The sequence below is a fragment of the Grampus griseus genome (genome assembly GCF_964374135.1).
Source record: "Grampus griseus genome assembly, chromosome: 20".
Lineage (NCBI taxonomy): Eukaryota > Metazoa > Chordata > Mammalia > Artiodactyla > Delphinidae > Grampus > Grampus griseus.
The window spans coordinates 39833394-39845446 of NC_139014.1; the positions used below are offsets into that span (position 1 = coordinate 39833394).

Consider the following 12053-nt stretch of genomic DNA (forward strand, 5'->3'; position numbering starts at 1 on the left):
CTAGAACGTGCTGTTACATGCTTCTCCCCCTGGTCTTGTGTGTGGCCGCTGGTGCTGATGTGTCGTTCCTGATCGTGGGACATTCCCAGCTTTTTCTGGCAATGTCTGCCTGACTCACAAGTCACCTTTAGTCACTGTGACCGCCACATGAGAAAAATGCATCTCTATACTGTACACCTGTAATACAGTAAAGAGAAGAAACCAAATGTGCCTGTATCCAAAATGCAACATATTTTTTCCCTTGATTGCAACAGATAAGCCTGTTGTATTGGAAGGCCAGGGTAACGGCTAATCCTAGGATGCTGTCTCTGCTAAAATAGTTCGGGGCTAAATTAGATTAAGATTAGACTACAAAGACTGGAAGCTGTGAAGGCTCAGTGACTACATTCGGTCTGTGAAGGTGGGAAAGGAATGAACAATAATGGTTTATGCAAGAGTGTTCTGTTCTGCCTGCTGTAGGTGACTCATCACCTGTATGTTTTCTTGTTCCGCGTGTGTCCTACATCTAAGACCAGCCCCCATTTAGTTAACTCCCCCCAACTCATTCCCCAATTCAATACTGGTCCAGGGCAGAAGAGGGTGAAAGAGTACACGTAATACCTAATTAGTATCATGGGATACTTTTTTAGTCGCCAAAAAGAGTAGCAAGTCAGGAACTATTATTTGCTGTTTTGAACCGGAGCAGCGTAGAAACGTCCCCATCTCTTTTCTTGGCAGGTGGAGCTGGGCAGGACATTTCTGTCCATAAGGCCTCCAGGAGCCCCCTGAGCGGAATCCCCGTGAGGACCACTCCAGCTGCCGCTGTTTCTCCAATGCAGGTATCGGAGCCAACGGCGTGGGGTGGGGGGTAGGGCTGGTGTCACATGGTACCGAGGCAACAAAAGGGAACCGAAAACCAGTGGGTTTATTTTTTTGAGGCACATGGAACATTTTTTTAGTACGCCTAAAATAATAATAATGAAACTTTCATTAAAAATTGCCTTTTGATTCCTGAGGAAGGTCTGAGATGCTGCAAACGACATACGGGGTTTTTTTGTTTGTTTTGTTTTGTTTTGTTTTGTTTTGCGATACGCGGGCCTCTCACTGTTGTGGCCTCTCCCATTGCGGAGCACAGGCTCTGGACGCGCAGGCTCAGCGGCCACGGCTCACGGGCCCAGCTGCTCCGCGGCATGTGGGATCTTCCCGGACCAGGGCATGAACCCGTGTCCCCTGCATCGGCAGGCGGACTCTTAACCACTGCGCCTCCAGGGAAGCCCCTGTCATACAGTTTTGTTAATGCCTCTTTCCTGGTTTCCCATAAGATGACACTGTCAAAGATTTCAGTGAAATGAAGATTGTAATTTTTATTAGAAGTGGACATTGAACTGGGTATATTACTCAAACAATCGATTTTTTAAAATGCCCCCAGAGAGAGAGAATGTTTACAATTTATAAATTCTTAGAGTTCACTGCATGTAACTGCATGTGAAACCTGAAGGTTTTAGACCACAGCCTCTCGGCATTTCTGTGCCCAGGGCCTTTGTTGTTATCGGTAGCGCTCAGCATTTTGCCTCTGCTGAGCTAAGGTTGGTCTTGTCATCAACAGCTTCCATTTCTGATGTTATTAGTAGTTATGGACATTGTTTGGGGTCTTTTAAGCTTTAAAAAAAATACTTTTTTCACTTTTTGCCCTTGAAGGTAACTTCCACCACCTTCTGTGTAAAACCAAATAAGACAATTATTTATTTTATGATCATCATTTTTTATTTAATAAAAGTGAAAGAGGTCATGCTTCATTTTTACTTATCTTTATTGAGTTATAAATACAAGTTTGCTAGTAAATGTTTTACAACTGGCTCCTTGGGGGAAAGAGACCGGATTTGTAGTGTTTGCCAATTTCTTGGTAAATATTCCCGTTGTGGCCAATTTCAAGCTTTTTCTACGACCTCAGTGCATATGGGGTTGAGAAGAGACGTACATTAGATAGTATTTGTACAAAACAGACAAGGCAGGTGTGAAAACCCCATTAGCAAAATGTAGAAAAATAATTAGGAAGCAATGAGTTTTGAGTATTTATTACTTTTGCTTTTAACATAGTCTCATTTTAATAACGGCTGTGTTTAGTAGCTTAGCCTGCACAGTTCCTGAAGACTTATCCGTCGGCCCTATGAGCAGGTACACACCAGCGGCAGCACACCACTGGCTATAATTCACATACCGTGAAGTACAGACCTCTTCAATACGTAACTTGGATGTTTCCATGTGTAAGCAACACCAAGATAAAGCATGTCTGTCACCTCAGAAGGGGCTCTCATGCCACCATCTCGTCAGTGACCCCTTAGAAAGAACCGTTCTCTGACCTCTCACCACAGATTAGTTCTCTGTGACCTCAGACTTTGTCACTGGATGGTTTTGCTCAACGCTGAGTCTGTGAGATTCATTCCTGTTTTTGTGGCAGTTCTTTTCTCGTTGCGGTGTCATGTTCCTTTGTGTAAATATACCATTCTACTGATGGTTTATCCATCCTACTGATGGTTGACTTTTAGATTACTTCCAATTTTTAACTCGTGCTTATTTTATTTTATAAATTTATTTATTTATTTGTTTGTTTATTTTTGGCCGCATTGGGTCTTCGTTGCTGCGTGCGGGCTTTCTCTAATTGCGGCGATCAGGGGCTACTCTTCCTTGCGGTGCACGGCCTTCTCACTGAGGCAGCTTCTCTTGTTGTGGAGCACGGGCTCTAGGCACGCGGGCTTCAGTGGTTGTGGCACGCAGGCTCAGTAGTTGTGGTGCACGGGCTTCGTTGCTCTGTGGCATGTGGGATCTTCCCAGGACCCACATGGTTAAAAATCCACCTGCCAATGCAGGGGACACGGGTTCGAGCCCTGGTCTGGGAGGATCCCACATGCCGTGGAGCAACTAAGCCCGTGAGCCACAACTACTGAGCCTGCGTGTCTGGAGCCTGTGCTCCGCAACGGGAGAGGCCGCGACATTGAGGGTCCCGCGCACTGCTACGAAGAGCGGCCCCCGCTCGCCACAACTGGAGAAAGCCCTCGCACAGAAACGAAGACCCAACACAGCAAAAATAAATTTATTTATTTAAAAAAAAAAAAGTGTGTATGTGTGTGTGGGGGAGTGTGGGGGGGGAGTGTGTGTGTGGGTGTAGTGAGGGAGAGAAAGTGTTATAAATTGGGTTACGCTACATGTTATTCAGACACTGGCTCCTTTCGCTTTGTCATTGGCATGTACCCCTGAGGGCAGGGATTTTTATCCCTTTGGCTTGATGTTATATCTCTTGTCTAGAACAGTGGCTGCACATAATCATATCATAGTAGAAGCTCAATAAATTTATGTTGAATAAATGAAGGAATATATCAGATATCTTTAAATGTCAGTGTTTGGAGAAATAATTCATTCTTTTTGAAGGGTGTATGATAATGCAGTGATTAACTTAACCACTCCTCTGTTGATAGGCATTTAGGTTGTTTTGGATTAAACTTATTACAAAAGTGGGGCTTCCCTGGTGGCGCAATGGTTGAGAGTCCGCCTGCCGATGCAGGGGACACGGGTTCGTGCCCTGGTCCGGGAAGATCCCACATGCCGCGGAGCGGCTGGGCCCGTGAGCCATGGCCGCTGAGCCTGCGCGTCCGGAGCCTGTGCTCCGCAACGCGAGAGGCCACAACAGTGAGAGGCCCACGTACCACAAAAAAAACAAAACAAAAGAAAAGCAAAAAAAAAAACTTATTACAGAAGTGAAATTCCTTCTACAAATTTTTCCCCACTCAAGGGGCTATTTCTCTATGAATGTGTATCCCCATTCTTTTGTAAGTACATCAGTCACTCCAGCTAGTTAAGCAGGAAGGAATTTAACACACGGAAGGCTGCAGGGGAAGCTCTGATCTGCACTGAGCTTCAGCAAATGTTCCCAGAACACCCCAGAGTTGGCCCATTAAAGGAACATCTATTTCTGCCAGAATCAGGAAGTCTTCCTCTAAGTGCAGCCTGGGACCACTTCTGTCAACATCTAGGTTCAGCCTTTGGGCCACGGCACAGGTGCAGCCCCTGTCAGCAGATCCTGCCCTCTAGGTTCATCCAGGTCGTAGCTAGTGACAGGATTCCTTTCTTTTTTAAGGCTAAATAGCATTCCATTGCATGCAGAGACTTCCTTTATCCATTTATCTGTTAATACATTTTTAGGTTGTTTCCACCTCTTGGCTAATGTGAATCGTGCTACAGTGAACAGGGGTGTGCAGGTACCTCTTCAAGATCCCATTTTCAATTCCTTTGTGTATCTACCCAGAAGTGGGATTGCTGGATCACGTGGTAGTTCTATTTTTACGTTTTTGAGGAACCTCCCTACTGTTTTCCATACCAGCGGCACCGTTTCACATTCCCACCAGCAGTGCATGAGGGTTTTCTCCACACCCTCACCAACAGTTGTTTTTTCTGTGGTGGTTGTTTTTTTTATAATGACCATCCTTACAGGTGTGAGGCGTTATCTCATTGTGGTTTTGATTTGCTTTTCCCTGATGACTGGTGATGTGGAACATCTTCTCATGTACCCGTTGGCCATTAAAAAAACAGTATTTTTTTACACGCATCCTTGAATATACATAGAATATTCCAGGAAGATGTTCACAAACCTGATTAATAACAATTACCCGAGGGAGAAGAACTGGGTGATGGGAGTGAAAGGGAGACTTTGTTTTCACTCTGTGTCCCTTCTGTTCCTAATAGGATCTATTACCTATTCAAATAAAGAAGTCGTTTTAAAAGGTCCCCCTGGGGATTCTAACGAGCTTGAGAACTGTTATATGCGCGTGCGCACACACGCACCCGCACACACACGCATACACACACGCACACACCCCTTGCTCATGCTGTCCCTGATGTGACACGTCCACCTATGTGTGGGTACCTTTTGGTTTCAGAGGCATTCAACCTTCAGTAGTGCTCGGCCGGCCAGCAAAGGAGTGACTCAGCGCTTGGATCTCCCAGACCTTCCCCTCTCAGGTAAATCACCTTAAATAGGAAGTAGTTCTGACTTACGTATTGTGAGGTTAACTTTTCTTCTTTTCTTTGCATGAAACTGAGCTTAGAAAAAGAATCATTTATTTGGAATAAGTGGCATTTATCGCAAACAGTTTCAAATTCTGAGTGTATGTGTTATGGACACAAGACCCCAGCTGTGTCCTGCTGGCTGCACTTCTCAGGGTGCATGAGTTTGGGAGAAATGTCAGGCTCTGGAGGTCTTTTGTCTGTTCTTTTAACTAAATCTCAAGAGACTATCGCATCTTTAAAAGAAACTTTTGAGAAAAAAATCTTATCTGATTCTGAAAGTCTATTGCTCCCACAGTACCTAAAATATGCCTCTTCTGAGCCGTCTTTGTCTCTGAGTGTAGACCTCTTCCTGTTGTTATGCCATGTTTTAAAAACTTCGGATCCCGACGGCGAAGCGCTGCTTGTGACCGCAGGGCCGCACGCGCCTCATTTTCGCTCCTGCTGCACATGCCGTGCTGATATGGCCAATGTGAGGGAGCTGTTGAGGGGGAACCGGGGCGGGATGGCGTGTGGGCTTGCACCTTGGCCCCCCTGCTGCCTACGGTCCAGCTCTGGTCCGGCTGTTTCAGCCCTCGGCGCTGGGGTTCCCCCATCTCCGAAACGGAAATCGTGCCGTCCGCCTCGCGGGACGGCCTGGAGGGTTGAGTGAACCCAGCCGGGCTGGGGACAGAGCCGCGGAGGGGCTGCTGTCCCCTACGCACTGTCGCCTGTGGAGTCAGCTCACACCCCAGAGCCAGGAGGCGTCAGCGGAAGGTTCCGGCTGTGTAGAACATTCACCCTGGAAATTGATGGCTGGCTGCGAGGTCACTGCTATGAGGAAACAAAAACAATGAAAAGAACACTAACTGACTTATTCCTGGTGCCTGTTAGAAGGAGAGAAAGCCAGAAATCTAGACCACATGGAGAGAAATCCTTTGTGTCTTTTAAGTGTCAGTTTCTGTGACATGGTGAATAAAAACGACATCCCCACTATCCTTTTTTTAGGTCATGGTCAAACACAGGTTTATCCTTAAAATAGTTGTTTCTGTGAGATAAGTTTTACCCTTTGACTGTAAACTGTTTCACCTCACCACCTTATTTTTTTCGCTTCTGAATTTTTTCTTTTTCATGGAATTAATAGGATTTTAGCCTTAGATAAACCCCGACTTTGAGAATTTAAAGATTACCTTGGTCCGTTCCCTGCATTTTACAGGTAAGAGACTCAGGCCCTGAAGAGCTTAAGCAATTTACAAAGGCCACACTGATTTTGAGTAGCTCTGGGACCAGGATAGGATTTTTCCTGATTCTTTCTACCCGGTTGCCTTCTGGTGACGAGGCTGGCGATCGCTCTGATAGCAGCTTCATAAAGAAGTGGTCACGGTTTGTATAGGACTTCAAGTTGTCATAATGACTTCCAGGAAGAGGAAATGGTGACCAGAGACCACGGGTTGTCCAGGGTCAGAGGAATAAGGGAACCAGAGGGGGTGCCCGCGCTGAGTTCTCCACATTTGTTTGCCACATAGTGTGAAATAGGAATGACTTGGTTGTAAGCACAGGGCTGTGTGTGTGATGTTTTTTCAATTGTGGTAAGATATCTGTAACATCAGATTTACCATCTGAACCATTTTTCAGTGCATCAGGTGAACTTTTGGTCTTAGTATTGGTAATCTCTGTTCCTCCAGCTCTAAAATTTCCTTTGTGTAGAGAAACCATTCTTTTCATTGACAAGATAAATACTGACGCTGAGACCACAGCGGCGATTGCCTGGAAGTAAACAGTTCATCCTCAGCCACCCCCGTTCCCCCCCCCCCCCCCGCAGGCCCCTGTCCACCCAGGTGATTCTGTTTACTTGGCTCAGAAAGGACTGCACGGTGACAATTGCCTGTTTTCTGGCCAGCCTTGCAGCATCACGTCCCCAGAAGCTGCAGGACTGGGGTTAATACACTGTTTTTGTTGTTCCCTTTAGTGATGTAAACTCTGTTTTTCTCTGCTCTTCCCAGCTAATTAGCCTCACTCCCAGCTTGAGCACCCATAATTGATGCTATCAGCTGTACAAGTATTGTTTTCTCCACGACTGTGGCGTCAGAGGAGGGACGCTGGGCTCGGCCTGGTCACCAGCTGCGTGTGGCATCAAGCAAGTGACCAGTTTCCTGCTCCCAGATCCTCTGCACATACAAACTAGACAGTCTTGGGAATCTTCTCCCATTCTGCACTTTTGTGATCCTTTAGGGAATATCCTCTGGAGGGTTAGGCTGTTTCATTAGCTCTTTTGCCACAGACTAATAGGACAGCAGAGAGGAGCCTTAGAAGAAATACCGTGACTGATTTTTGGCAAGCCAGGCCCTGTGGTTGGCATGGCTTCCTGTCCTGGGAAATAGGTGTCACTCCTGTTCCCAGCGTTTTGACCCGATAATCTCACTAGAGGTCTTCCTGCTGGCGCCCTCCCTCAGATGCACGTTCGTTAGAACATGGTGCTTCACCGGGGGTCGGGCTGGCTGTATGGGCCTGGCCACCTGCGCACCTGCCAGAGGCTCTTAGAAGCAGGATGTCTGCTCAGTGCCCTGCTGGTACCATCTTGAAATTCAGAGTAGTTTTTGAACGAGGGGCTAACTTGGCATCGGTCCCTATGAATTACAGAGCCAGTCCTGCCTGGAGAATCCTTTCTAGAAGACACCACGTCCCTGTTTGCATTTTCATCACTCAGTCCAAAAAGTGTATCTGTGTATCTCCATCTGTATCTGTTGTGTAGTTTTTTAAATAATTTTACTGGAGTATAGTTGATTTAAAATGTCGTATTGGTTTCAGGTGCACAGCACAGTGAGTCAGTGTCTGTTGTGCATTTGTACGTGACACTGATGTGAGGATTGTACTGGAGAGCGTGGTGACCCGTCGGGTCTCTCCTCCTCACACGGGCGATTCTGTTGTCCCCACAGATCTTCTGAAGGGAAGGGCCGAGGACCTGAGACCAGACCCTTATCTCCGCAAGAGCCCCTCGCTCGAGTCCCTGAGCAGACCTCCTTCTCTGGGCTTCGGGGGCTCCAGGCTGCTGGGCGCTCCCACCGGGGGCTGGAAGCCACAAAGCAAACTCAGGTATCCATCAGAGCCTGTTATGTCTCCTGCCTTTGCAGTGTCACACCAGCAATTCTGACTGCTGACGAGGTTCCGGCCGAACTGCCTTCCTTTTGTCCTTTCACACTCCTAAATACCACTTCTCCATCTGTGTCAACCCTTCCCTGAGGTTGCAGCTCACCACCCGGTATCCGGGACACCCCCTTTTCTGCCTTTGGGGTCTGACACCCGTTTGGTGTTTAATTTACCGTTGCATAGTGTGTGTGCCGTGGTCCCCATTTGGGCTGTAATTTAGTGGACAGTAAATACTCCATCTTAACACTTTAATCTCTTTCTCAGCCCCTTGTATTGTGCCACACTGAGCCTTTCAGTAACTATTGACGCATAGGCAGGTAGATGAGCACACAATGGGCTGCTTTAGAAGCGATGGCTTTTCAACATACGTTAGAACTACCATTATGAGTATTATGACAGGATTTTATATAAGTCTGAATACCTCAGGCCAGCTCCTGTCATATCTTTGGGTGTGGCCTATATTTGGACCCAAATAGATGAGGTCCTATCTTTCAGATAAAGCCCCAGATATTACATTTCTGTCATGTTTATGTGCAAGAGATTTAAGTAATCAAAACAGGCTTTAAGTACCAGAATTAGTGCTATTCTGAAATTTCTCTTTTCTTTATGCCAGAAATGTGTATAAACAGGCTGTGTGTGTTAATATGCTATTTATGTTATACATTCATCATGAAAGGTTACATTAGTGAAGCTAATTTGTTGTTTCAGTTTTATATTCATGTTACTGAGACAAAACAATAATAGAATAGAAATTATTTACTTTGGAAATTCTCGTATTATTATTATTGCAATCATATCTAGTTAACTTTATAATTTTAAAGAAAACTGGTAAATGTTTTATTTGTTTATGCAGAAACTCTTTTCCAAGGCTTCCCTCAGTCTTCTCTGATTTGTCAGGCCTGGAAACTTGGCTGACAAATTCGATGAGTTAAGTGATGAATTAAGACCAGGCATAGTCAAAACAGGCAAAATCCCCATAACTTCATCGTTAACGGTGATTCTGACCACAGAAACTCATGGACTCCAATTTACACATATGCTGGGTACACGGGAGAGAAATCACCTGAGGTCCAGAAGTGTCCCGTTACTGTTTTAAAAGTCATTGTAATTAAATAGTGGATGGATACAAAAGAAGAATAATAAAATATGTCTAAGGCATGAAGAATTAACAGTACAATGGAGATGCACCTGGGTACTTACCTTCTAGTTTAAGGAAAAGAAAATCATTACTTTTGAAATTTCCTATCAGCCGCTTCATTGGTATCACCTTCCTGCCCCCCCATTCTGAACTTGCCTTGCTTTTCGTTATACTGTCACCATGTATGTTTGTACCTCTAGCAGTATAAACTATATTATTTAAATTATGTGTTTAACATTTTGTATTCATGGAAACATCTTGTGTTTATTTCCGTTTTTTTAAATTCAAAATTGTTCCTGTGATTCACTCACGTTATTGCATACATCTGTAACCCTTTAGTCTTTATTGGTATATAGTATCCCCTTGTATGAATATACCACAGTTTATCCATTTCCTGATGAGGTACATTTGCTTGTTTCCAATTTTTTGCTCTTATAAAAAATGCTGCTATGAACATTCTTGTATATATGCCCTGATGCTATATACATCGGGGAGGAAATCCTATTACTCTTTTCTAAAAAATTGAGGTATAGCTGATTTACAATATTATATATGTTTCAGGTGTACAGCATAGTGATTCACACTTTTTAAAGGTTATACTCCATTTATGGTTCTTATAAAATATTGGCCATATTCCCTGTGCTGTACGATATATGCTTGTAGATTATTTATTTTACACGCGGTAGTTTGTACCTCTTAATCCCCCCACCCTCATATCGGCCCCCCTCCACTGGTAAACACTAGTTTGTTCTCTATATTTGTGAGTCTGTTTTGTTCTATTCACTAGTTTGTTTTATTTTTAGGTCCCACATATAAATCCTATCCTAGAGTATTTGTCTGTTGCTCTTAAATTGTTGCTACAGGTGCCGCTCCAGACGTGCACCACCTCCTGTTCTCCCTCTACTCCTAGCGGTGTAGGGAAATAGAATACTGTTCCACATGCTATAGGAATGCAGTTCTCATTCCATGATATTCGTCATGAAAGACACTGTGTGATCTTTAGTCCCTCTTTAGTATTTGGATAATTTTAGGTCGCATACGAAGTATAGGTGTCTATAGAAAACTGAGGCTGGGGCACCTAAACTCTTGCTCTTGGAATGATATGGTATTAATTAGTGAAATCACTTCCTTTGGCTAAACAGGTGCTCAGAATTGAGTTCCTGCACCATAAACTGAGGAGTATGAGTGTCACCTTCAGAGTATCAGGTCCCCCCCCCGCCATTTTGAGTCAGTTTTACCGATTTTGTTTTTCATCTCCATTCCCATCACTTCCCCGTAAGTAGCCAATCTGGTGTTTTTAAAATGCCCTTCCAATCTACCTTTTATTTGTTACATGGAAATAGGTGTAGCCTTGAAGCATGCAGAGTGTTTTTCTATAGGTGTCTTTAATTAAAATGATACTGTGCATAAGTATTGATACATAAATTAAAGGCTAGAAGGATGGAGCAGCAGATAGATTAGAAAGAAAAAAAAAAAACCCTCCTCAGACTTCTGAAAGCCAAGAAGCACAATTTACTTTCTCTTTCATACCATGAGACTTAATGAAAATGTATTGTTGACGGGACCAGTTGGGTGGTTTCTTTAGAGTCTCACTGGATAGACCTCGACTTCTGCTTTCCTAATCTAGTTAGTTGTTTCCTACGTATTTGTGGGTTTTAAAAGTTAGCATCTTCTCTGTACTGTGTGCTCTCCTTTCTAACTAGCGTGGAAAGAAGAGACCCCCTGGCTGCCTTGGCCCGGGAATACGGTGGCTCCAAGCGCAACGCTCTCCTGAGGTGGTGCCAGAAGAAGACGGAGGGCTACGCGGTAAGGGGCGGCGGCGGCCAGCGCCCAGCGGCTCGGGGGGGCGGGGTCCTGTGTCCTGCGTGTGTACTGGCCGGGCTGGGCCACTGTGCCTGTCACTGTCGGCTTCTGTTCTCACAGGCGGGGTTGCCAGGGAGGGAGATGTCTGTGCGGCCCCAAGGGCCCCGTCGGAGAGGCGGGCGGGACTGAAGGCCCGTCTGTACTCCCAGCAGACGTGACCTCAATGCAGGCCTGCGTCTCTTGCGGGAGGGGGCCCTTTCCTTTGCTCAGAGGAGGTATAAACCCCCAAGCAGGGCGCCCGACAGGCTGCTCAGCCCGAGCAGACAGCTTTCGCTAAATCATCTTCCCAAAGAGGGAGCCGTTTCCTAATTCACATAAAGTCCCCACATGGTGGACCTTCAACTGCTTCTGTTACTTTAGGAGTTGCTTGCATTTAGTAGAAGAGTTTCGGTTTGCTGGGACAGTTTTTGTTTTCCGTGAAGTTTAAACAAGGAAGTAATACCTGATATAAGTTTAAGTTTTTTTATTATGAAATTTCATATACAAAGACAAAAGCGCGTCAAGCGTGAATCATAGTTTCATGAATCATTGTCAAGTGAAAACCCACGGAGTCGCACCCAGAAACAGCACTGCCGTCCTTCAAACCCTTTGTGTGATTTTCCTGTCATAGCCCCTCACGACTCCCACAGGTACCTTTGTCCTCAATTCGGTTCCTGATGGCTTTCTCCAAAAGTGTGTATCCCTAAAGGCCATGTCCGTTTTGCCCACATTTGAACTTTATATAAATGGAAGTTAAAAACTGTAGTATTTCCACCTGTCTTTTTAAGTTAAGTTACTGAGATTTATCCACGTTGCTGCCTATAACTGTAAGTCTGTTCATTTTCTTCAACCCATCAGTAACCTATTGTATGATCCCACCATTATTCATTTATCCCTTCTGCTGTTGATG

General features: G+C 45.0%; 1 protein-coding gene across 1 annotated transcript in view; it reads left to right on the forward strand.

The window, feature by feature from the left end:
- Positions 1-12053, forward strand: part of SPECC1 (sperm antigen with calponin homology and coiled-coil domains 1) — a 134669-nt gene that overhangs the window by 70811 nt on the left and 51805 nt on the right. Inside the window, exons 7-10 of the mRNA XM_082678221.1 lie at positions 718-818; positions 4911-4992; positions 7953-8109; positions 11005-11107. Coding sequence (XP_082534347.1) covers positions 718-818; positions 4911-4992; positions 7953-8109; positions 11005-11107 — 443 coding nt within the window. The remainder of the gene's footprint in view (positions 1-717; positions 819-4910; positions 4993-7952; positions 8110-11004; positions 11108-12053) is intronic.